General features: G+C 42.1%; 2 protein-coding genes across 5 annotated transcripts in view; both read right to left on the bottom strand.

The window, feature by feature from the left end:
* The window catches only part of LOC128641013 (vitamin D3 hydroxylase-associated protein-like), a 166,089-nt gene extending 155,725 nt beyond the window's left edge, over positions 1–10,364 (bottom strand). The window contains exon 1 of the mRNA XM_053693531.1: positions 10,108–10,364. Within this exon, the coding sequence (XP_053549506.1) occupies positions 10,108–10,314 (207 nt within the window). The 5' untranslated portion in view covers positions 10,315–10,364. The remainder of the gene's footprint in view (positions 1–10,107) is intronic.
* Positions 10,365–18,728: 8,364 nt separating this feature from the next.
* The window catches only part of LOC128641014 (vitamin D3 hydroxylase-associated protein), a 241,528-nt gene continuing 232,659 nt past the window's right edge, over positions 18,729–27,597 (bottom strand). For 2 of the 4 annotated variants that reach the window (XM_053693534.1, XM_053693533.1), the window contains one exon: positions 18,729–19,536. In XM_053693534.1, the coding sequence (XP_053549509.1) occupies positions 19,414–19,536 (123 nt within the window). In that variant the 3' untranslated portion in view covers positions 18,729–19,413. The remainder of the gene's footprint in view (positions 19,537–27,597) is intronic. The other 2 variants (XR_008399423.1, XM_053693535.1) reach the window with 1 other exon arrangement.

Genomic DNA, 27,597 nt, shown 5'->3' on the forward strand with positions numbered 1-27,597 from the left:
AAACCTACTCAGGTTTTCTAGTTTGGGCAGCAGATTCTTGAGAAAACGCAGTGAGGATTGTACCTCACAAGCTCTCAAGTGCTCAAAAGCCACCACTGCCCTACTGAAAAGACTGATTTGCACTAGGCTAGACCCCAGAATGTAACTTCACATTAGACACCATCAGGCCCATTTATCAAAGGGCTTGCGGAGCTGATCCGACACTGCGGATCAGGTCCGCAAGACCTCGCTAAATGCGGAGAGCAATACGCTCTCCGCATTTAACATTGCACCAGCAGCTCACAAGAGCTGCTGGTGCAACGCCGCCCCCTGCTGACTCGCGGCCAATCGGCCGCCAGCAGGGAGCTGTCAATCAACCCGATCGTATTCGATCGGGTTGATGTCCGGCGATTCCTGTCCGCCTGTTCAGAGCAGGCGGACAGGGTTATGGAGCAGCGGTCTTTAGACCGCTGCTTCATAACTTGTGTTTCTGGCGAGTCTGAAGACTCGCCAGAAACACGGCCCTTCAAGCTACGTACGGAGCTTGATAAATGGGCCTGCTAAACTTCACCTTCTCCTTGTACTACAGGCAAAGAAAATGACTGGGGGATTGTGGGTAGGGGAGTGATATTTAAAGCGACAGTCTAGTCAAAATTTAACTTTCATGATTCAGATAGGGCATGCAATTTTAAACAACTTTCCAATTGACTTTAATCATTAAATTTGCTGTGGTATTTTGGAAAAGCTAAACCTAGGTAGGATCAAACTGATTTCTAAACCGTTGAAAACCGCCTCTTAGCTCAGAGCATTTTTAAAGTTTTTCACTATTAGACAGTACTAGTTCATGTGTATCATATTGATACCATTGTGCTCACTCCCGTGGAGTTATTTAAGAGTCTGCACTGATTGGCTAAACTGCATGTAAGTCAAAAGCACTGAGATAAGGGGCAGTCTGCCGAGGCTTAAATACAAGGTAATGGGGAATAGGTAATAAAGGGATTATCTATCTTTTTAAACAATAAAAATTCTGGTGTAGACTGTCCCTTTAACAGCTTTTCTGTGGTGCTCTTTGCCTCCTCCTGCTGGCCAGGAGTGATATTCCCAACAGTAATTGATGATGATATGTGGACTCACTGTGTCATTAGAAAGGAAAAGATTTAGTTCTAGCTGTAAGGTAGTTACTATTCCTGGTAATATTTTATGTAAAGGGACAGTTTACTTGATTTTTTTATTGTTGAGAAAGATAGATAATATCTTTACTACCCATCCCCCATGCATAACCAACTTTGCTATATTAAAACCAACATTTTTATATTAATTTACTTTATAACCTCTAAATTTCTGATTGTTTCTAAGCCCCTGCAGGCCGGCCCCTTATCACAGTGCATTTTATCAGTTTATTACAGTCAGGCAGGGCTAGTTCATATGTGTCATTTAGATAAACACTGTGGTCACTGCCATGGAGGTTTTTATAAAGCAGCACTGATTGGCTAAAAGGCAAGTTTGTAAAAAGCACTGAGCTAAGGGGGCAGTCTGCAAAGGCCAAGATACAAGGTAATTACAGAGGTAAAAATATATTAATATAACAGTGTTGTTTAGGCAAAACTGGGGAATGGGTAAATAAAGGGAATTTCTATATTTTTAAACAACCGCAAACACACAGACACTCTCATGCATAACCATAAACAAATATACTCTATATTACACCGATGAACACATTCACATTTGTATAACTACAAAACACACCTACATATACAGGGAGTGCAGAATTATTAGGCAAGTTGTATTTTTGAGGATTAATTTTATTATTGAACAACAACCATGTTCTCAATGAACCCAAAAAACTCATTAATATCAAAGCTGAATAGTTTTGGAAGTAGTTTTTAGTTTGTTTTTAGTTATAGCTATTTTAGGGGGATATCTGTGTGTGCAGGTGACTATTACTGTGATAATTATTAGGCAACTTAACAAAAAACAAATATATACCCATTTCAATTATTTATTTTTACCAGTGAAACCAATATAACATCTCAACATTCACAAATATACATTTCTGACATTAAAAAACAAAACAAAAACAAATCAGTGACCAATATAGCCACCTTTCTTTGCAAGGACACTCAAAAGCCTGCCATCCATGGATTCTGTCAGTGTCAGTGTTTTGATCTGTTCACCATCAACATTGCGTGCAGCAGCAACCACAGCCTCCCAGACACTGTTCAGAGAGGTGTACTGTTTTCCCTCCTTGTAAATCTCACATTTGATGATGGACCACAGGTTCTCAATGGGGTTCAGATCAGGTGAACAAGGAGGCCATGTCATTAGATTTTCTTCTTTTATACCCTTTCTTGCCAGCCACGCTGTGGAGTACTTGGACGCGTGTGATGGAGCATTGTCCTGCATGAAAATCATGTTTTTCTTGAAGGATGCAGACTTCTTCCTGTACCACTGCTTGAAGAAGGTGTCTTCCAGAAACTGGCAGTAGGACTGGGAGTTGAGCTTGACTCCATCCTCAACCCGAAAAGGCCCCACAAGCTCATCTTTGATGATACCAGCCTAAACCAGTACTCCACCTCCACCTTGCTGGCGTCTGAGTCGGACTGGAGCTCTCTGCCCTTTACCAATCCAGCCACGGGCCCATCCATCTGGCCCATCAAGACTCACTCTCATTTCATCAGTCCATAAAACCTTAGAAAAAATCAGTCTTGAGATATTTCTTGGCCCAGTCTTGACGTTTCAGCTTGTGTGTCTTGTTCAGTGGTGGTCGTCTTTCAGCCTTTCTTACCTTGGCCATGTCTCTGAGTATTGCACACCTTGTGCTTTTGGGCACTCCAGTGATGTTGCAGCTCTGAAATATGGCCAAACTGGTGGCAAGTGGCATCTTGGCAGCTGCACGCTTGACTTTTCTCAGTTCATGGGCAGTTATTTTGCGCCTTGGTTTTTCCACACGCTTCTTGCGACCCTGTTGACTATTTTGAATGAAACGCTTGATTGTTCGATGATCACGCTTCAGAAGCTTTGCAATTTTAAGAGTGCTGCATCCCTCTGCAAGATATCTCACTATTTTTGACTTTTCTGAGCCTGTCAAGTCCTTCTTTTGACCCATTTTGCCAAAGGAAAGGAAGTTGCCTAATAATTATGCACACCTGATATAGGGTGTTGACGTCATTAGACCACACCCCTTCTCATTACAGAGATGCACATCACCTAATATGCTTAATTGGTAGTAGGCTTTCGAGTCTATACAGCTTGGAGTAAGACAACATGCATAAAGAGGATGATGTGGTCAAAATACTAATTTGCCTAATAATTCTGCACTCACTGTACATACATGAATGACCACAAACACGCATACATAGATAAACATACACATACCACACACACAAAGACACACTTTATTCATGACACACATGCTTAAAGACAAACAGATTATTGAAACACAAATACACAGACACAAATTGCTGCATTATCAGCAATGCACACACATTTAACCACATATTTACAAGCATACACAAATATACACAATGTTAATTTATACTAGGTGATAGATTCTCACCTTCTCTGTTACCTACTACAGGACAAATACTTAAACTAACTGGAGTTGTTTTGTGAACTAGTTTAATTCTACACTTAAAACATCAGCGGCTATAAGCAGTAACACATTGTGATTAAAGTGGTCATTATAAACAGTAATACATTAGGATTAAGATGGTCCTTATAAGCAGTAATACATTGTCATTAAACTGGTCATTATAAACAGTAATACATTGGGATTAAGCTGGTCATTATAAACAGTAATACATTAGGATTAAGATGGTCCTTATAAGCAGTAATACATTGGGATTAATATGATCATTATAAGCAGCAATACATTGGAATTAATATGATCATTATAAGCAGTAATACATTGGGATTAAACTGGTCCTTATAAACAGTAATACATTGGGATTAAGCTGGTCATTATAAACAGTAATACATTGGGATTAAGATGGTCATTATAAGCAGTAATACATTGGGATTAAACTGGTCCTTATAAACAGTAATACGTTGGGATTAAGCTGGTCATTATAAGCAGTAATACATTAGTATTAAACTGGCCATTATAAACAGTAATACATTAGGATTAAACTGGCCATTATAAACAGTGATACATTAGGATTAAACTGGTCATTATAAACAGTAATACATTGGGATTAAGCTGGTCATTATAAGCAGTAATACATTAGGATTAAACTGGTCATTATAAGCAGTAATTCATTAGGATTAAACTGGTCATTATAAGCAGCAATACATTGGGATTAAGACGGTCATTATAAACAGTAATACATTGGTATTAAACTGATCCTTATAAGCAGTAATACATTGTCATTAAACTGGTCATTATAAGCAGTAATACATTGTCATTAAACTGGCCATTATAAACAGTAATAGATTGGGATTAAGATGGTCATTATAAACAGTAATACATTGTCATTAAACTGGTCATTATAAACAGTAATATATTGGGATTAAGCTGGTAATTATAAGCAGTAAAACATTGGGATTAAGATGGTCATTATAAGCAGTAATACATTGGGATTAAACTGGTCCTTATAAGCAGTAATACATTGTAATTAAACTGGTCCTTATAAACAGTAATACATTGGGATTAATATGATCATTATAAGCAGCAATACATTGGGATTAAGATGGTCATTATAAACAGCAATACATTGGGATTAATATGATCATTATAAACAGTAATACATTGGGATTAAGATGGTCATTATAAGCAGTAATACTTTGGGATTAAGATGGTCATCATAAACAGTAATACATTGGGATTAAGATGGGCATTATAAATAGTAATACATTGGGATTAAGATGGTCATTATAAACAGTAATACTTTGGGATTAAGATGGTCATTATAAACAGTAATACATTGGCATTAAATTGGTTATTATAAACAGTAATACATTGGGATTAAGGTGGTCATTATAAACAGCAATACATTGGGATTAAGTTGGTCATTATAAGCAGTAATACATTGGGGTTATGATGGTCATTATAAACAGTAATACATTGGGATGAAATTTGTCATTATAAGCAGTAATACATTGGGATTAAGATGGTCATTATAAGCAGTAATACATTGGGATTAAGATGGTCATTATAAGCAGTAATACATTGGGATTAATATGATCATTATAAACAGAAATACATTGGGATTAATATGATCATTATAAGCAGTAATACATTGGGATCAAACTGGTCATTATAAGCAGTAATACATTGGGATTAAGTTGGTCATTATAAGCAGTAATACATTGGGATTAAGATGGTCATTATAAGAAGTAATACATTGGGATTAAGATGGTCATTATAAACAGTAATACATTGGGATTGAGATGGTCATTATAAACAGTAATACATTGGGATTAAGATGGTCATTATAAACAGTAATACATTGGGATTAAAATGGTCATTATAAACAGTAATACATTGGGATTAAGATGGTCCTTATAAACTGTAATACATTGGGATTAAGATAGTTATTATAAACAGTAATACATTGGGATTAAGTTGGTCATTATAAGCAGTAATACATTGGCATTATGATGGTCATTATAAGAAGTAATACATTGGGATTAAGATGGTCATTATAAACAGTAATACATTGGGATTAAGATGGTCATTATAAACAGTAATACATTGGGATTAAAATGGTCATTATAAACAGTAATACATTGGGATTAAGATGGTCCTTATAAACTGTAATACATTGGGATTAAGATAGTTATTATAAACAGTAATACATTGGGATTAAGTTGGTCATTATAAGCAGTAATACATTGGCATTATGATGGTCATTATAAAAAGTAATACATTGGGATTAAGATGGTCATTATAAACAGTAATACATTGGGATTAAGATGGTCATTATAAACAGTAATACACTGGGATTAAGATGGTCATTATAAACAGTAATACATTGGGATTAAAATGGTTATTATAAACAGTAATACATTGGGATTAAGATGGTCATTATAAACAGTAATACATTGGGATTAAACTGGTCATTATAAACAGTAATATATTGGGATTAAGCTGGTCATTATAAGCAGTAATACATTGGGATTAAGCTGGTCATTATAAACAGTAATACATTGGGATTAAGCTGGTCATTATAAACAGTAATACATTAGGATTAAACTGGTCATTATAAACAGTAATACATTGGGATTAAGCTGGTCATTATAAACAGTAATACATTGGGATTGAGATGGTCATTATAAACAGTAATACATTGGGATTAAGTTGGTCATTATAAGCAGTAATACATTGGGGTTAAATTGGTCATTATAAACAGTAATACATTGGGATTAAGATGGTCATTATAAGAAGTTATATGACAAACAAATTACAAAAAAATGAACATCTAGGGTGCGATCCGATATACGGCGTAGTTTTCGGCGCAAGCGAGGGAACCCGTGCCACCTGTAGTTTCACCTCGCACATCGGGGTATTACATATACCCCGCTGGCAGATCCAAAAGTGTCATAAATCGGATAAACTAGCGATGTCCAGAAATAAGCGTAACTACAAATTTCTGGAGTCGCTAGTGACTTACGGCACTTTAGAAACTGCCGGCGCCTAAGAAAAGTTAAAAATTTACTAAATCTCCCGTAACTGTCTAACCTGCCTGCCAAAAATAAGCCTGACACGTATACCCCTATATCCGCAATTCCCCCCCCCTCACTCCTAATAATAAATGTATTAACCCCTAGACTGACAACCCCCCACTAAGCCTAATTATTAACCCCTAAACTGCCATAGCCCACACCGCAATAAACCTATCCTAGTATTAACAGCTAAACCGCCGCACCCAGAGCCCACAGCCACCAACATTATATGTATTAACCCCTAAACCGCCGCACCTAAATAAAGTGTTTCACCCCTAAACCGCCGCTCCCGGACCCCGCCGCCACCTACATTAAATTTATTAACCCCTAATCGGACCCCCCTACATTAAATTTATTAACCCCTAATCTGACCCCCCTACACCGCCGCCACCTACATTAAATTTATTAACCCCTAATCTCCCGCCCCCAACGTCGCCGCCACTATATTAAATTTATTAACCCCTAAACCTAAGTCTAACCCTAACACCCCCCTAACTTAATTATTATTTAACTAAATCTAAATAATATAACTATTATTAACTAAATTATTCCTATGTAAAACTAAATACTTACCTATAAAATAAACTCTAAGATAGCTACAATATAACTAATAGTTACATTGTAGCTAGTTTAGAGTTTATTTTTATTTTACAGGCAACTTTGTATTTATTTTAACTAGGTACAATAGCTATTAAATAGTTAATAACTAGTTAAAATAATTACAAAATTACCTGTAAAATATAACCTAACCTAAGTTACAAATACACCTAACACTACACTATCAATAAATAAATTAAATTAATTAACTACAATTAGCTAAAATAAAATACAATTAAATTAAATAAACTATAGTACAAAAAAACAAACACTAAATTACAAAAAATAAAAAAAATTACAAGAAGTTTAAACTAATTACACCTAATCTAAGCCCCCTAATAAAATAAAAAAAAAACCAAAATAATAAAATGCCCTACCCTATACTAAATTACAAATAGCCCTTAAAAGGGCCTTTTGTGGGGCATTGCCCCAAAGTAATCAGCTCTTTTACCTGTAAAAAAAGAACAATCCCCCCCCCAACATTACAACCCACCAGCCCCACACCCCTAATCTAAAAGCCACCCGATCCCCCCTTAAAAAAACCTAACACTACCCCATTGAAGATCACCCTACCTTGAGCCGTCTTCACCCAGCAGGGCCGAAGTCTTCATCCGATGGGGCAGAAGAGGACATCCAGACCGGCAGAAGTCTTCATCCTATCCGGGCTGATAGAATCCTATCAGCCAATCAGAATTCGAGGGACGCCATCTTGGATGACGTCATTTAAAGGAACCGTCATGATGGCAGAGAAGGATGCTCCGCGCTCAATGTCTTCAAGATGGAGCCACTCCTCGTCGGATGGATGAAGATAGAAGATGCCGCTTGGATGAAGATGTCTGCCGGTCCGGATGTCCTCTTCTGCCCGGATAGGATGAAGACTTCTGCCAGTCTGGATGTCCTCTTCTGCCCCATCGGATGAAGACTTTGGCCCGGCTGGGTGAAGACGGCTCAAGGTAGGGTGATCTTCAATTGGGGAGTGTTAGGTTTTTTTAAGGGGGGATCGGGTGGGTTTTAGAGTAGGGGTGTGTGGGTGGTGGGTTGTAATGTTGGGGGGGACTGTTCTTTTTTTTACAGGTAAAAGAGCTGATTACTTTGTGGCAATGCCCCACAAAAGGCCCTTTTAAGGGCTATTTGTAATTTAGTATAGGGTAGGGCATTTTATTATTTTGGGGGGCTTTTTTATTTTATTAGGGGGCTTAGATTAGGTGTAATTAGTTTAAACTTCTTCTTCTTATTTTTTGTAATTTAGTGTTTTGTTTTGTTTTTACTATAGTTTAGTTTATTTAATTGTATTTAATTTTAGATAATTGTAGTTAATTTATTTAATTAATTTATTGATAGTGTAGTGTTAGGTGTATTTGTAACTTAGGTTAGGATTTATTTTACAGGTAATTTTGTAATTATTTTAACTAGGTAGCTATTAAATAGTTATTAAAGGGACACTGAACCCAATTTTTTTTCTTTCGTGATTCAGATAAAGCATGCAATTTTAAGCAACTTTCTAATTTACTCCTATTATCAAATTTTCTTCATTCTCTTGGTATCTTTATTTGAAATGCAAGAATGTAAGTTTATATGCCGGCCCATTTTTGGTGAACAACCTGGATTGTTCTTGCTGATTGGTGGATAAATTCATCCACCAATGAACAAGTGCTTTCCAGGGTACTGAACCAACCAAATAGCTTAGATGCCTTCTTTTTCAAATAAAGATAGCAAGAGAACGAAGAAAAATTGAAAATAGGAGTAAATTAGTAAGTTGCTTAAAATTGCATGTTCTATCTGAATCACGAAAGAAAAAAATTGAGTTCAATGTCCCTTTATTTAATAGCTATTGTACCTAGTTAAAATAAATACAAAGTTGCCTGTAAAATAAAAATAAATCATAAAATAGCTACAATGTAATTATTAATTATATTGTAGCTATCTTAGGGTTTATTTTATAGGTAAGTATTTAGTTTTAAATAGGAATAATTTAGTTAATAATAGTAATATTATTTAGATTTATTTAAATAATAATTAAGATAGGGGGGTGTTAGGGTTAGACTTAGGTTTAGGGGTTAATAAATTTAATGTAGGTGGCGGCGGTGTGGGGGGGTCATATTAGGGGTTAATAAATTTAATGTAGGTGGCGGCGGTGTAGGGGGGTCAGATTAGGGGTTAATAAATTTAATGTAGGTGGCGGCGGTGTAGGGGGGTCAGATTAGGGGTTAATAAATTTAATGTAGGTGGCGGCGGTGTAGGGGGGTCAGATTAGGGGTTAATAAATTTAATGTAGGTGGCGGCGGTGTAGGGGGGTCAGATTAGGGGTTGATAAATTTAATGTAGGTGGCGGCGGGGTCCGGGAGCGGCAGTTTAGGGGTGAAACACTTTATTTAGGTGTGGCGGGGTCCGGAAGCGGCGGTTTAGGGGTTAATACATATAATGTAGGTGGCGGTGGGCTCCGGGAGCGGCGGTTTAGGGGTTAATACACTTTATTAGGTATTGCGGTGGGGGATTGCGGTTGACGGGTAGATAGACATTGCGCATGCGTTAGGTCTTTTTTTTTTGCAGGCGTTTTAGGGAGTTATTGTGCTCCCATACTCAGCGCAAGGCCTGCTACGGCTGCATTTTATTGCGAGGTGAAAATGGAGTAAGATTTCTCCATTTTCGCCACGTAAGGCCTTGCGCTGGATATTGGATACCGATTTATGACACGGTCCCATGTTAGCCTATGGGAGTAAGAATTGCGGGCAACGGGTGAAATATACAGGCGTAAGTTGTATGCTACGCCGTATATGCGATACCAAACCCGCGCAAAAACTGGCGTCGCCGGCTTTTGCGGGCGACGCTGCATATCGGATGGGGCCCCTAGTGTTTATCAGGTCTTACCTGAGCCTTATACCGAAGGACCAACTTCTCCATCGTCTTTTGCCTATTTTCCCTCAAGGTCTTTGCCTGCTCAATCTTCATTTTGGTCCTTCTCTCGCCCATCCATTTTACGATCAGGACAGTGCCAACCAGGCCCAGAAGTAAAATAGCAAACAAAAGATCAGTCAGAAATTCAGGCAGCAGGCTACTGATTATTTGTAGTATCATGGTAGTATTGGTGTATGATACAGTAGCAGCAAGTGCTCCGGGACCTGTGTCCTGTGGCGTATAACTGTCCAGCAGTCTGACTATGCTAGGGAAAAGGAGACAAGCAATGTATAAAACCTGGCCTGGACTCAGAAGAAGAGGACATCTCAGACATACTCCTTGCATTATGTTTCATAACTAATTGTATAATGCAAATAGATTCCAGACCAAATCTATGCTTCGATAAAGCATTGGAAATATTCTAAGAACCAAGTTATTTGTAACACAAGCTAAAGCCAATGTGTATATGATAGGGAATTATTTCTTAAAAATCAAACGTTATTTCACAAGAGATGCATTTCTGTAGCCGAGCGCTGCAGCTGGTAAAAACTATTCCAGGTAAAAATGTTTTGTCAGACACTTCTGAAATTCTTTACTGATGGAAAGTATGATATCTGCAACATAATTTAGCCATTTCTAGAAATACAATTTAAATATACCCGTTAATTTAAAGACCAGGTAAAAGTAAATTAAAAGTAATTTTATATCAGTGGTTAAGAAATGAATTGTAAAATATCTGCATACAAAATAATTATCTTATAAAGTATTGCAGCTGTACATTTTTGTCGTCTCAGAGCAGTTCAAGGACAGACCTCTTGAAAAGCCCTTAAGTATGTGTGTCTCATTTTCTCTGCTGTGGATAATTAGAAACATATATTACTGAGCTCCTGCAATGATCAAGTAATCACTGTGTAGAATGCAGAAGGGTCAAAATTCAGTAGGATGCTCAGCAGCTTCCCATAAAGGCACTGTACAAAAACACAGTTATCAGAGTCTTTTTAAAGTGGTTTATATCATTGTGCTATACTACTTTTTCACATTATCCAGTATAAACAAAGAAATTATGGGGACAGATAAGAGAGAAAACGAGAAAGCAAAAGAGAGAGAAAAAGAGAAAGAAAGAGAGAAAGAGAAAAAAAAAAGAAAGGGACAAAGAGAGAAAAAGAAAGAGACAAAGAGAGAAAAAGAAAGAGACAAAGAAAAAGAGAAAGAAAAATAAAGCAAAAAAACCTTTAATTATGCTTACCTGATCATTTTCTTTTTCTTCTGACGGGGAGAGTCCACAGCTGCATTCATTACTTTTGGGAATTCAGAACCTGGCCACCAGGAGGAGGCAAAGACACCCCAGCAACTTCCCTCATCCCCCAGTCATTCTGACAAGGGAACTAGGAACAGTAGGAGAAATATCAGGTGAAAAAAAGTGCCAGAAGAATAAACAAAAAACATTGTCGCCCCCATAAAAGAACGTGGGAGGGGAGCTGTGGACTCTCCCCGTCAGAAGAAAAGAAAATTATCAGATAAGCATAATTTAAGTTTTTCTTCTTAAAACGGGGAGAGTCCACAGCTGCATTCATTACTTTTGGAAAAACAATACCCAAGCTATAGAGGACACTGAATGCAAAAAAAAAAAGGGCGGGTAGACAAGGTGGCCCATTCAAAGGGCACCACAGCCTGAAATGACCCAAATCAATCAACAACTGCTATACCGAGCAGAACAAAGGGACTAAAAGGACTAAGTAATCACCCAACAGTTATCCAGCAAGCCCAGATGGAGACCGCTCAAAGGAACTAGAGCCCCTGAAGAAACAAGTCCCGCCGGTTCCAAGCCCGCATCAATTCCACACATGCACAGAAGGGAAAAGGAAAAACAAAAATTTATGCTTACCTGATAAATTTATTTATTTCTTGGCTAAGATGGGTCCACAGATCATCTAATTACTATTGGGAATATCACTCCTGCCCAGCAGGAGGCGGCAAAGAGCACCACAGCAAAGCGGTTAAATATCACCTCCATTCCCTTCCTCCACAGTTATTCGACCAAAGTAAAGGAGAGAAAGGAAGCAACAAGGTGCAGAGGTGTCTGAAGTTTATATCACACCAAAAACCTTTTTGAAACAGTGTGAAGAGAGAACCAAGTTGCAGCCTTTCAAATCTGTTCCACAGAAGCTTCATTTTTGAACGCCCAGAAAGAGGAAACAACCCTCGTAGAATGAGCCGTAACTCTCTCAGGAGGCTGCTGTCCAGCAGTCTCATAGGCAAAGCAAATGGTACTCATTAGCCATACAGAAAGAGTATTCAAGCTTTCTGACCCTTACGTTTCCCAGAGAAAACCACAAATAGAGCAGAAGACGGACGAAAATCCTCAGTCGCCTGTAAATAGAATTTTAATGCACGACCCACGTCTAGATTGTGCAGAAGCCGCCGTTCCTTCTGAGAAGAAGGATTATAACACAAGGAAGGAACAACAATCTCCTGATTAATGTTCCAATATGAAACTACTTTAGGAAGAAACCCTAATTTAGTACCTAAAACCACCTTATCCAATATAAAAAATAAGGTAAGGAGACTCATACTGTAATGCTGAGAGCTCTGAAACTCTACGAGCAGATGAAATACAAGAAACCAAACTTTCCAAGAGAATAACTTAATATCTAAGGAATGCATAGGCTCAAACGGAGCCCCTTGAAGAACCTTAAAACTAAATTAAGACTCCAGGGGGGAGGAGTAACTGGTTTGAACACAGGCCTGATCCTGACCAAGGCCTGATAAAACAATTGCACGTCTGGTACGTCCCCAAACGTTTATGTAACAAAATAGACAAGGCAGATATTTGACCCTTAGGGAACTTGCCGATAATCCCTTCTCCAAACCCTCTTGGAGAAAGGACAGAATTCTAGGAATCCTAACTCTACTCCAAGAGTAGCCCTTGGATTCACACCAATATAGATCTTTACACTAACAGGCCCATTTATCAAAGGGCTTGCGGACCTGATCCGACACTGCGGATCAGGTCCGCAAGACCTCGCTAAATGCAGAGAGCAATACGCTCTCCGCATTTAACATTGCACCAGAAGCTCACAAGAGCTGCTGGTGCAACGCTGCCCCCTGCTGACTCGCGGCCAATCGGCCGCCAGCAGGGAGGTGTCAATCAACCCGATCGTAAGACTCGCAAGCAACACGGCCCTTCAAGCTCTGTACAGAGCTTGATAAATGGGCCTGTCTATCTTGTGGTAAATCTTTCTAGTCACAGGTTTATGAGCCTGAATCATGGTCTCAATGACTGTATTTTATCCAAGCGTGGATTTTTTGAATCAGTGTTCAATCTCCAAGCAGTCAGCTTCAGAGAAACTAGATTTGGATGAAAGAAGGGTCCTTGATGTAGAAGGTCCTTCCTCAAAGGAAGTCTCCAAGGTGGAAGAGATGACATGTCCCCCAGGTCTGCATACCAAATCCTGCGAGACCACGCCAGTGCAATGAGGATCCCCTAATACCCTCTCCTGCTTGATTCGAGCAATGACTCGAGGTAGAAGAGCAAACGGAGGAAATAGGTATGCGAGACTGAAATTCCAAGGTACCGCCAGAGCGTCTATCAGTACAGCCTGAAGGTCCCTTGACTTCGACCCGTACCTCGGAAGCTTGGCATTTTGTCGAGATGCCATGAGATCCAATTCCGACTGACCCCATTTGAGAATAAGTCTGGAAAACATTTCCGGATGGAGTTGCCACTCCCCCGGGTGAAAGGTCTGCCTGCTTAGGAAGTTCGCCTCCCAGATGTCCACTCCTGGAATGTGGATCGTCGTCAGACAGCAATTGTGGGTCTCCGCCCTCTGAATGATCTTGGCTACCTCTGTCATGGCCAAGGAACTCTGAGTTCCTCCCTGACGGTTGATGTAAACCACTGAGGTTATATCGTCTGACTGGAACCTGATGAACCGGGCCGAAGCTAACTGAGGCCAGGCCAGGCAAGCATTGAAAATTGTTCTCAATTCCAGACTGTTTATGGGTAGAACAGACTCTGACCAAGTCCATGTTCCCTGAGCCTTTAGAGAACCCCAGACTGCTCCGCATCCCAGAAGTCTGGCATCTGTTGTCACAATCACCCAGGAAAGTCTGCGAAAGCAGGTTCCCTGGGAGAGATGATCCCGAGACAACCACCAGTGGAGAATCCCTTGTCTCCTGCTCCAGCTGTAATTGTGGAGACAGATCCGCATAATCTCCGTTCCAATGCCTGAGCATGCTTAACCGGCGAGGTCTGAGGTGGAAACGGGCGAACGGGGTGATGTCCATTGGCACTACCATCAGTCCAATTACCTCCATGCACTGAGCCGCTGATGGCCAAGGAGAGGACTGAAGTGCTAAGCAAGAATTGAAAATCTTTGATTTCCTGACTGCTGTCAGAAAAATTTACATTGATGAGGAGTCTATTATGGTTCCCAAGAAAACTACCTTTGTAGTTGGAACTAAGGAACTCTTTTCCAAATTCACCTTCCATCCGTGAGACCGCAGGAAAGATAACAACATTTCTGTGTGTGATCTTGCTTGTTGAAAGGAAGGCGTCTGAACCAGAACTTCATCTAGATAAGGTGCCACTGCAATGCCCCGCCAAGGAGCATCGCCAGCAGGAATCACAGAACCTTTGAGAAAATTCTGGGAGCTGTGGCAAGGCCAAATGGAAGAGCCACAAACTGGAAGGGTTTGTCTAGAAAAGCAAACCTTAGAAACTTGTGATGGTCCCTGTGGATGGGAACATGCAAGTATGCGTCCTTTAAATCCACCGTGGTCATAAATTGACCCTCCTGTACCAAAGGAAGAATGGAATGAATAGTTTCCATCTTGAAAGATGGCACTCTGAGAAACTTTTTTTAGGCTTTTGAGATCTACAATGTGTCCGAAGACTCCCTCCTTCTTGGGAACCACAAACAGATTGGAATAGAATTTCAGACCTCGTTCCTGCATTGGAACAGGAACAATCACTCCCAGGTCGGAGAGGTCCCGTACACAGTGTAAGAACGCCTCTCTTTTTTTCTGGTCTACAGATAATCTTGAAAGCAGAAACTTGCCCCTGGGGGTAAAGGTCTTGAACTCTAGTTTGTATCCCGGGGGCACAATGTCCACCGCCCAGGGATCTTGAACATCTCAAACCCAAGCCTGAGCGAAGAAGGAAAATCTGCCCCCACAAGATCCGGTCCTGGATCGGGTGCAGCCCCTTCATACTGTCTTTGACTCAACAGCAGGCTTCTTGGATTGCTTTCCCTTGTTCCAAGACTGATTGGGTCTCCAGGAAAGCTTGGACTGCTCCTGCTTGGAGGAGGGAGTGGAAGGACTTCCCTTGAAATTTCGAAAGGAACGAAAATTTCTCTCATCCTGAGGGAGGAAATGTCCCTTACCTCCCGTAATATCAGAAATTATCTCCGTCAAACCAGGCCCAAACAAGGTCTTTCCCTTTTAAGGAATCGCCAAAAGTTTAGACTTAGATGATCCGCAGACCAAGGTTTGAGAGGTCCTCTCCTTCACATGGACCTGTGGAAAAAGAGATAAAGACGGAGTAATCTTACTCAGGATTTCAGGATTAGGGCAGCATAAATATATGGGAGGCGCAGTGAGAATTATGCCCACAAGTTCCCATTGCTCTAAAGCCACCACTGCTCTACTGAAGAGACTGATATGGACTACGGCTACACCCCAGAACAAAGCACAATCTTGTACTACTTAAAAAAATAATAATAAACTCTTGATTGAAGAATCTTTTACTAACACCCAACTTTACCACTTCCTTGCTCTAACGTAGGCAAAGAGAATGACTGGGGTGTGAGGGAAGGGAGGTGATATTTAACAGCTTTGCTATGGTGCTCTTTGCTGCCTCCTGCTGGGCAGGAGTGATATTCTCAATAGTAATTAGATGATCCGTGGACTCATCGTGTCATTAGAAAGAAAATAAATATTCAACAAGAGATCTAAAATCTTAGCAAGTAGGGTAAAAAAGAAACTCCAGTAAAATCAAGCGCAACCACAGGTTGCAGCAAGACAATAAAAAAAGAATAAAGATAAACTCTAACAGCCCACCAGAACTAAGATAGGGAGAGAAAAAACTACGCCAATCTGGAGAAAGTCCAAAAAACCAAGATTAATTCCAAAGACAACCCCGAAGACGGAGCAGAACCCATAACTCACCCAGCGTGCAGTCTGCACTCATGAAAGAGCTATCGCAGAATAAGCAGATATTCCCCAGAACTGCCAACAATTAGCATCATAAGCACTTATCGTGCTCCAGATGATCAAAGACCTTCCGGAGCGCTTCTTAGCAGGATCCATCCAGGTCCAACAAACAGGAGCAGGACCAAGAGGACTAAATGACAAGGCCTCCTCTCTTAGCCCCGTCACAGTCAGAGTCTTAAAAGAAAAAATTAAACTCTCATGGAGTTCCTCTCCCTGGCAATCCTTAATCACAGGGAATATATCGTGCTGAAGGAAGAACCAAAGCATAATAAACCTCTCGTCTGAGAGAAAACTCACCACCCAACCAGGTCAACCAGATATCCCAGCACCACGTGGATGGTATAGACCTTTAAGGAACAGAAACCAGCGCTTGACCAGGACCAGCCTGCTACAGAGGGCATTCCGGAACTGAACCAGGTCACAGAAATTTAGAAAGCCTAGAAGGGATCGATAAAACTTAAGACTATGTAAATAATATCTTAACATACAACTTCCGCAGAAGTGTCCAAGCGACCACAAAAACGCTAGTATTGAATTCCAGAGAAGAAATGTTTCCCAACTGAGAAAGTATAACAAACATGAGCTTCCAAAACACAAATACATCCTAACCGGATCAACTAAAAGAGGGAAGCACCCACAAGTGAACGCCCAAGAAAAATTGTTACACTGACAGCACCAGCCCGTCAGAGATCCCCATTCTCCCGAAACTCAGAACTGGAATAAGATACCCCAAGAAAAAGATAAATCGGAGAAAATAAGGATATTAACTTCATCCCCCCACGTCTAACCCAGCTTGCCCTTCGGAGCGGAAGACCGAGGACCCCGTAACCCCTTGAGGCTGGGGTCCTCCAGCACTGCCAAAACATGCCGCAGTAGAACACGAAGGTGCGCCAGTCTATAACGAAAAGCAAGATTTACCCTCGCCGGGGAACGGGCGATCCCGACCCCAAGGATTAGGCCCCTGAAGCCTGAGGGCTGATCTGACCCAGACGATCCCTCGTCTGACGAGCCCTGGTTCACTGAACACGGACAGAATCTCACTTACATCTCCCTCCCTGGAAGATATAAATGCGCCAATACCAAAGAAATGGCCATGCAGAACCATGCTGTAACCTCTGGAGGAAACAAGCCGCCTTCCGGAGAAGAGGTAACGGCAAGGTTCTAGGGTATTCGCCACACGGGACATGGGGCCCCCAGGGGCGGATAGCTCGGCGGACACTAATTCCCTGGATCGGAAGAAAAGAGCATTCTTTACCCTTACACTTCCAATGGCTGGGGCACTCGCCACCTCCTATGACCCAGACAACTAGCGAAACAGACTCTCTCCCTCGCCACATGGTCAGGAATACGGAAAAGGTGACTAGAAATGTGACCACGCCCGGTCACAAGGTACACCGTGAAGGCCTATTAAAAACTCGACAAAAAAGGCCCTTATAAAAACATGAATAAAGTCCCCCCCTGTTCAATAAACCCCCTCAGGAGATATTAACCCTCAATTCCATAAGATAAGAGTCCCACTGAGACCCTGACTTCTTCATTTACTTTACACTTCACACATCTTAAGTTAAATGAAACAATCTTACCGGAATCTACGCCGTGGAACAGGAACACGGCCCTCAAGTGTGACAGATAGTAGCCTTACTTCTGACATGGACTTGAGTGAACAAAGCAGGCAGCGAAACTTGTCAACGCTGATTGCTAAGGAGCTAAGGAGTCAGAATGATTTCACAGAAAGATTCTCCCTGCATCTCCGGACTCTAACTTTCATCCAAGCTCTCACTGAGAGGCTGACAGGACTACTTCCAACTCCAGTCCCATTCTGAAGAGTACTACCCTCCATAAAAGACTATACTTAATCTTCTGACACTTCTCTGCCAACCTCCTGTGACTAAAGGCAAAGAATGACTGGGGGATGAGGGAAGTATTTAAGACTTTGGCTTGGGTGTATTTGCCTCCTCCTGGTGGCCAGGTTCTGAATTCCCAAAAGTAATTAATGCAGCTGTGGACTTTCCCCTTTAAGAAGAAAAGAGAGAGAGAGAGAGAGAGAAAGAAAGAGAGAGAGAGAGAAAGAGAGACAAAGACAGAGAGAGAAAGAGAGACAAAGACAGAGAGAAAGAAAGAAAGAAAGAAAGAAAGAAAGAAAGAGAGAGAAAGAGAGAGAGAGAGAGAAAGAGAGAAATTATGTTAGCTGAGTAGAGGAATAGCAAATGCTGAACTTGCTATAATAACGCCTGCAAGTAATCAGACTAATCATCCTAAAGATATAGGAGTAGCTATGGAGGTATTGGTCAAGCAACTGGATTGCCCTTTACAAGAAATTACGTGTAGTATTTGTTTTCTCTCTGGGATTTCCTACAGACACCAAAATCAGACACAGGTTGCATTTATCAAATGAAGGTAGATTTTATTTTATTATTTGGTTTTACATTCCTTTAATTAAAATAAAACAATATCTGCTAATAAAAAATATAAAATATTGAAAATTAGCAAATTAGAAAATGTCATATTTTGATGCCTTTCTTTATTTTATAAAATATTTTCTTTGACCCTCAGCCACAAATTCTAAAATCAGCTTGGTTAGATCCATTAAAGGGACATGGAACCCTTTCATTTTTCAGCTATAGAATACAATTTATAAAAAGTTTCCAATTTACTTCTATTATCAAATTAGCTTTGTTCATTCTTTGTTGAAGAGATATCTAGATAGTTAGCGTGCACTTTTCTGGAGCTCTATATGACAGAAAATAGTGCTGCCATCTAGTGCTCTTGCTAATGTATAACATTGTTGCAAAACTGCTGCCATCTAGTACTGCAGACACATGCACACTCCTGAGCTTACCTTCCTGCTTTTCAACAAAGGATAACAAGAAAAGGAAAACAATTTGATAATAGAATTAAAATGGAAAGTCATGTTCTATCTGAATCATGAAAGAAAGTTTTTTGGGTTTTATGTTCCTTTAATTTATTATCCAACATGTTAAAAAGACACTTGTCACTCGGATGATTCTCTGATGTGTGACGGTATTCTTCTTCCTTCATACTTGGGGGGGATTTTATCTCCAGTTATTCTCTCTTCCTCTGTCTGAGGGTCTCTATTTCCTTCATAAAGCGCAGACACAGCTCTTCCTGCCACGGTAAGGCTACACATTGCACAGCAACTGGAAGGCCCACGCTGTCTGTCATGGCCTGTGGAAATAAAAACAGACACCAGTCCCATTTGAGGACAGATACTTATTAGGAACATTTTAAATCTCACGTTTGGTGACAATATAGTAATTTTACCAGGTGACAAATCATTGTGGGTGAGTCACTAAATAACAGCAGTGCCAGACAATTGCTCGCCATGACCAGACAACAGGGAGTTTCTGACCTTAGCTGCTGTTATGTACAACATTGTTTAGAATATTACTGCATACACAGTTAACATAAAATGATCAAGTCGTTAACAACCTGCAAAACAATGCACACTTTCTAAAAATGTAGCGATCCTGATCCTGTGTGTGATGTAGGAGAGTGTGTGTGTGTGTGGTAGGAGAGTGTGTGTGTGTGTGTGTGGTAGGAGAGTGTTGTCGGACTGTGTGTGTGGCTAGTGTGTGTGTGTGGTATGGGTGTGTGTGTGTGTTGTCGGAGAGTGTGTGTGGTTGGTGTGTGTGTTGTAGGAGAGTGTGCACGCGTTGTATAAGAGTGTGTGTGTGTGTTGTAGGAGAGTGTGTGTGTGTGGTAGGAGTGTGTGTGTGTGTTGTAGGAGAGTGTGTGTGTGTGTTGTAGGAGTGTGTGTGTGTGTGGTAGGAGAGTGTGTGTGTGTGTGTGTTGTAGGAGAGTGTTGTCGGAGAGTGTGTGTGGTTAGTGTGTGTGTGTGTGGTATGGGTGTTGTTACAAACTGCTATTTGTAACTGGCCCTTTAAATGGAAAATTGCCCTACTTCCCTGGATTGTGGAGACGCCTATTTGCCAGCCTCCTTCCTCATGACTATGGCCCTGGAAGATTGTGCCCCTGAAAAGGTATTAACTTTTATTGGGTGTGTATGGCCCTTTAAGAACCGTCTGGGGACATATTGTGACTTTGGTGAACAATGCCCCTTTATGTCCCCAGACCTGTAAAATAACTTGTCCCTGGCTTTCTCCGACTTGGTTCAGTAAATAGGGCTTACTGAACCAAGTACCACACAGGCAGAGTGTTCCACAGAAAGGGAGCAAAAAGCATTAGTTTTCATTGTGTGCCATTAAGTGCTATGTGACAGACCCTTCGGTCAGAACTAAAGAGTTAACTTTGTTCAGCTTCAAGAAGCTACTTTCTAAATGCAAGTTTGCTGGCATCAGCTCTAATTAAGTTAAGTGATAAACATTCCCATTGTCTAATCAACTCCAGAGTCAGACTACTGTTGATAAGATGGACTGCATTGTTTTTTTGTGTGCAACTTGTTATCTGCTGAAGTAATGTAATTCTACTATGGCCTGTCAAAGGGCATTGTCTCTCTATCTAAATGTATCAAATAGTGTCTACGGTGCTGATGATCCTTTGGTGAGCGCTAGGAGCATCCTTTTCTATGGTCCAACTTCCAGCCAGCCTGGAGGCAACCGTAACAGGTGTGTGTGTTATCGGAGAGTGTGTGTGGTTGGTGTGTGTGTTGTAGGAGAGTGTGCGTGCGTTGTATAAGAGTGTGTGTGTGTTGTAGGAGAGTGTGTGTGTGTGGTAGGAGTGTGTGTGTGTGTTGTAGGAGAGTGTGTGTGTGTGTGGTAGGAGTGTGTTTGTGTGTGTGTTGTAGGAGAATGTGTGTGTGTGGTAGGAGTGTGTGTGTGTTGTAGGAGAGTGTGTGTGTGTGGTAGGAGTGTGTGTGTGTGTGTTGTAGGAGAGTGTGTGTGTGTGGTAGGAGTGTGTGTGTGTGGTAGGAGTGTGTGTGTGTTGTAGGAGAGTGTGTGTGTGTGGTAGGAGTGTGTGTGTGTGTGTGTGTTGTAGGAGAGTGTGTGTGTGTGGTAGGAGTGTGTGTGTTGTAAGAGAGTGTGTGTGTGTGGTAGGAGTGTGTGTGTGTGTTGTAGGAGAGTGTGTGTGTGTTGTAGGAGAGTGTGTGTGTGTGGTAGGAGTGTGTGTGTGTTGTAGGAGAGTGTGTGTGTGTGGTAGGAGTGTGTTTGTGTGTGTGTTGTAGGAGAATGTGTGTGTGTGGTAGGAGTGTGTGTGTGTGTTGTAGGAGAGTGTGCGTGCGTTGTATAAGAGTGTGTGTGTGTTGTAGGAGAGTGTGTGTGTGTGTGGTAGGAGTGTGTGTGTGTGTTGTAGGAGAGTGTGTGTGTGTGGTAGGAGTGTGTTTGTGTGTGTGTTGTAGGAGAATGTGTGTGTGTGGTAGGAGAGTGTGTGTGTGTGGTAGGAGTGTGTGTGTGTGTGTTGTAGGAGAGTGTGTGTGTGTGGGAGGAGTGTGTGTGTGTTGTAGGAAAGTGTGTGTGTGTGGTAGGAGTGTGTGTGTGTGTGTTGTAGGAGAGTGTGTGTGTGTGGTAGGAGTGTGTGTGTTGTAGGAGAGTGTGTGTGTGTGGTAGGAGTGTGTGTGTGTGTTGTAGGAGAGAGTGTGTGTGTGGTAGGAGTGTGTGTGTGTGTGTGGTGTGTGTGGTATGGGTGTGTGTGTGTGTTTTGTCGGAGAGTGTGTGTGTGTGTGTTGTATAAGAGTGTGTGTGTGTGTGTTGTCGGAGAGTGTGTGTGGTTGGTGTGTGTGTTGTAGGAGAGTGTGTGCGGTGTGCGCATGTTGTATAAGAGTGTGTGTGTGTTGTCGGAGAGTGTGTGTGGTTGGTGTGTGTGTTGTAGGAGAGTGTGTGTGGTTGGTGTGTGTGTTGTAGGAGAGTGTGTGCGGTGTGCGCGCGTTGTAGAAGAGTGTGTGTGTTGAATAAAAGAGTGTGGGTGTCCCATTTGAGGACAGATACTTATTAGGAACATTTTAAATCTCACGTTTGGTGACAATATAGTAATTTTACCAGGTGACAAATCATTGTGGGTGAGTCACTAAATAACAGCAGTGCCAGACAATTGGTCGCCATGACCAGACAACAGGGAGTTTCTGACCTTAGCTGCTGTTATGTACAACATTGTTTAGAATATTACTGCATACACAGTTAACATAAAATGATCAAGTCGTTAACAACCTGCAAAACAATGCACACTTGCTAAAAATGTAGCGATCCTGATCCTGTGTGTGATGTAGGAGAGTGTTTGTGGTAGGAGAGTGTGTGTGTGTGTTGTAGGAGAGAGTGTGTGTGTGGTAGGAGTGTGTGTGTGGTGTGTGTGTGGTATGGGTGTGTGTGTGTGTTTTGTCGGAGAGTGTGTGTGTGTTGTATAAGAGTGTGTGTGTGTGGTTGGTGTGTGTGTTGTAGGAGAGTGTGTGTGGTTGGTGTGTGTGTTGTAGGAGAGTGTGTGCGGTGTGCGCGCGTTGTATAAGAGTGTGTGTGTTGAATAAAAGAGTGTGGGTGTTATTACATTTAGAACACTTTCAAGTTGGATTACAATCAGGTATAAAGAACGGACACATTTTAGTCACTTTGCCAAAAATTGCAACTATCCTGTTGTATATTACTTCAGAAATCCTCAGGCCAAGCATAAAAATAGGATCGCGAAGGTACGTGCTATAATTACACTGGGTCCTGAGGGGGGAATGTGTCAGGAACCTGTGCTAACTGATAAGAGCATATCTGCTACAGCATCTTGGAAAACTTGTCTAACTGGAAAAAAAGACATAATTTGTTCTTGAAATTCTGTTCCAGGCAAAATATTTGTTTTCCCTAACTTTAGGACCCACTTGCCCTCAACGTTAAGCAACTTGAGCTTTGTCCAGATATCCCAAAATCTTTACTTGTATCTCAAATAAATTTGCAATCAGCGACACAAGAACCTCTGGATATCCTGGAGTTTACTGCTAGGCCAAAAAGCCTCGTCACTGGCTCTCCTGATGTGCTCAGTAGTGCATTGGTACTCTGGAGCCGACTTTAACTATGTGTTTAATTCCGTTGTTATGTGCAGGCAACAGAGCAATAATAAAATTCAACAACATATTAAAGTGTTTTCTTTTTGCATTTTATGTCCTTGTGCAGCACTGCTTGTCTGTTGCTAAGTCACTTAATATAGAAACACAGCACCTATAAACCATAATCAAACACAAACAAGGCTAAGAGAGCTGTGCTCCAAAGTTCAATATATAACAGTCTTACTGCAAAGGACGTAACAGGCTTAAAGGGACACTGAACCCAAAATGTTTCTGTCGTGATTCAGATAGAGCATGACATTTTAAGCAACTTTCTAATTTACTCCTATTATCAAATTTTCTTCATTCTCTTGATATCTTTATTTGAAATGCAAGAATTTAAGATTAGATGCCGGCCCATTTTTGGTGAACAACCTGGGTTGTTCTTGCTGATTGGTGGATAAATTCATCCACCAATAAAAAAAAGTGTTGTCCAGAGGTCTGAACCAAAAAAAAGCTTAGATTCCTTTTTCAAATAAAGATAGCAAGAGAACGAATAAAAATTGATAATATGAGTAAATTAGAAAGTTGTTTAAAATGGCATGCTCTATATGAATCATTTTTGGGTTCAGTGTCCCTTTAATGTAGAGAGTAGTCATTATAATCAATAACTCAAAAAAATCAAGCTCGTAATATCCCACAAAGGATGGCAGTGAAGAGTTTGCAATTGAGGAGTCTATTAGCTGCTGTGCTGTTCCGAGCCGGTGTGTGACGTCACCACCCGGAAAAATACGCTGATCAGACACACCTCTGCTCCTGGCACTGCTAGCAGCATCGCACACTTCTCCAGACCCCGATGCATTTCCTGGCCTCTGCAGACCGCTTTCTCAATACGATCAGCGTATTTTGCTGGGTGGTGACTGTAACGGTACCAACAGGAAAACCAAGGGTTAACACCAGGGAACAATGTTCTGCATAGGGAAGCAGCAATTCACAACCCAGCCAGTTTTCAGGTTTAAACAGAAAGACTTTTATTAAGGCTCATATGCCCAGTATTTATGCAGGTCTGACCCCCCCAGAAGGGGGGTTGAAAGAATGTTGTACATTGAATGGAGGGAACACGCCCTTTTACATGATACAATAGAATACCTTGCTCAAGCTGATAACAATTTAAACACAGACACACACTTGGCTTTCCTTATCATCTAGGGTCTGCTCTCTGAGGTTGATTAAACAATGGACTGTGTATCAATAACATTAAATGACAGTGCACAATAGCTGAGGCTAAAGCTGAACACAGTTAACTCCTTCAGGGCTGACAGAAGGGTCTGTCACATCTACATAGCACAATATACAGCCTATAGACAACCTTTCTTACGTTATAGTCCAGAAGTGGCTAGGTTTGCCACAATGCTCCCCCAGAACCAAGCCGGCATACACAGTCTGATCCCAACGGATCGGCTTGGGGATGTCCGGGGCAACAACTTTCGGCTCAAGTAAGCTACGGGGTGTTCTCCGCCATCTGCTCCAACTTGGCTCAGTACTGCCCCCACTCCAAACATGGAAGCGTCTCTTTCCAGAGGGACTGGGCTTGGGTAGTCACAGGGTTAACATCAGCGGGATCCATGGGAGCATAGGCAGAAACAAGGGGGGGCCAAGTCATTTCCAAGGAGAACATCAGCAGGTAAGTCCTTCTTGACCCCCACATTCACAAGTCTAGCGCCCACTCCCCAATCCAAATGTACCCTGGCAACAGGTAGGCGGAACACAGTGCCCCCTGCTACCCTCACAGCCATAGTGTCTCCAGTGTGCTGTTTCTCAGACACCAAGTTCTCTTGAAGCAAGGTCATGGTAGCACCAGTATCCCGTAGACCACTGACCTCCTTCCCATTCACTTTAACCCGCTGCCGGTTATTCCGGTGGGCAGCTTGCACGGGGTCTGCTTCATGTAGGCTGCCCCAGCATTCTGGCGCCTCTACGTAGCGGGCCGCAGGCTGAGGATTATGTGGGATTCCGCCGGCGGGTCTTCTCCAGGACTGTGCTTGATTTGCTGCGTTTAGGGGACACTCTGGTCTTTTGTGCCCTAGTCGCTTACATCCAAAGCACCGAATAGGTTGTGAGTAGCCCCGCGAATTGAACCGGGCTCTCTGAGGGTAGTTCGTGGCCGGAGGCCGTGTGGTATAGCGGTGCGCCGGGGGCTGGTAACTGGCAGCTGCTGGGGTGACTGGGGGTCTGTACTCCACTCTAGCAGTGGGCAATCGGTATACCGCTCCCCCTGCCCCTCGTACTGCCACGGATCCGCCCGTGTGTACTGTATCCGGCACCAAATGGGGAGCTATCAGGGTTAAAGTAGCTCCCGAATCCCGAAGTCCCTGGACCTCCTTCCCCTCTACGGTCCCCAGCTGGCGGTGATGTTGCCAGTTATCGGAGGCCCGGACCGACATCACCTCATGCAGAATTCCCAGGGGTTCCTCGGCTTGGGTGCTCAACACCTCATGAGCGGCTGGCTCCGTTGGGTAATGGTGAGCAGCCGCCCTTGGGGCCTGGTTCTGTCTGACCTGGTTCCAAGCTTGTCTACTCCGATTTTGGGTGCACTCACGTGCCATATGTCCCCACTGCTTGCAGGTGTGGCATTGTATATTCGCCCGTCCGTTGTTAGGCTGTAGTCCATGGTGCCTCCTGGCATCACAATGCTGGTCTGCTAATCTGGCTGCTTCGGTTAAGGTGAGAGGTTTTCGATCTCTCACCCATTCTTGGGCTTCTGGGGACAAGCCGTTAAAGAATTGCTCCAACAGCATCAGTTGTCGCAATTCTTCCATGGTGGTAGCTTGGCTGGCCTGTATCCACCCTTGAGATGCTTGATCCAGCTTGTGGGCCCACTCTGCATGTGAATCTCTTTCTGGCTTGCGCAGGCCTCTAAACTTGCGCCGGTATGCCTCTGAGGTAATGGCATATCTTTCCAAGATCGCTCTCTTCACTTTAGCGTAATCCTTGCTGTCCTCCCTGGGTACAGCGCGATACGCTTCCGCTGCTCTACCGGCTAGCTTGCCTGCTAGCACCGGCACCCATACGGACTGCTCCAAATCATGTAACTCACACAGTCTCTCAAAATCCTGTAAATACCCATCGATCTCATCCTTCTCCTCACAAAACATTTTAAATGCATGGTATGGGATTTTGGGTCTTACTGGGTTGCTGAGTGCATCCAAAATGGATTCTGCTCGGGAGGATGCATTCCGCGGACTGTGTGCCATCACGTACTCCTGCACATCTGCCATTACCACGGATAGCATATCCCATGGTACAGGTTGGGGTAAAAATTCCAGCCTGGTCCTCATTTCCCTCTGGTATAGGGTCTCCTCCATGGCTGCTGGAGGCGTAGCGCTGCGAGCTCTGTCTCCCTCCGTCAGCTCAGCCATTAATATAGCCTTGGGTTTGCTGCTGCCTATCTTTCCCCTGGCTTCTAGCAGTTCCTTTAACGTTTGTCTCTTTAGCTTAGAATAATCCATCTCCATTCCCTTTGGTCCCTGGTACTCCTTCCATCTTAGTCAGTATTGTAGTAATCCCCCTCTTCCTGAGGTTACTGGCTTGTGTAGTTGCTCTTCTGGGCGATAAGGTTCATTCCGTCGCTTGCCACCAATTGTAACGGTACCAACAGGAAAACCAAGGGTTAACACCAGGGAACAATGTTCTGCATAGGGAAGCAGCAATTCACAACCCAGCCAGTTTTCAGGTTTAAACAGAAAGACTTTTATTAAGGCTCATATGCCCAGTATTTATGCAGGTCTGACCCCCCCAGAAGGGGGGTTGAAAGAATGTTGTACATTGAATGGAGGGAACACGCCCTTTTACATGATACAATAGAATACCTTGCTCAAGCTGATAACAATTTAAACACAGACACACACTTGGCTTTCCTTATCATCTAGGGTCTGCTCTCTGAGGTTGATTAAACAATGGACTGTGTATCAATAACATTAATGACAGTGCACAATAGCTGAGGCTAAAGCTGAACACAGTTAACTCCTTCAGGGCTGACAGAAGGGTCTGTCACATCTACATAGCACAATATACAGCCTATAGACAACCTTTCTTACGTTATAGTCCAGAAGTGGCTAGGTTTGCCACAGTGACGTCACACGCCGGCTCGGAGCAGCACAACAGCTGATAGACTCCTCTATTGCGAACGCTTCACTGTCATCCTTTGTGGGATATAAGAGCTTGATTTTACTCAATGTTTGTGAGTAAATAAGTGTATTTAATAAATTTCATTGTGCTTATCGTATTGCACTATTGTGGTGTCTTTGTGTTTG

Source organism: Bombina bombina, chromosome 10, assembly GCF_027579735.1.
Source record: "Bombina bombina isolate aBomBom1 chromosome 10, aBomBom1.pri, whole genome shotgun sequence".
In the NCBI taxonomy this organism is placed as follows: Eukaryota; Metazoa; Chordata; class Amphibia; order Anura; family Bombinatoridae; genus Bombina; species Bombina bombina.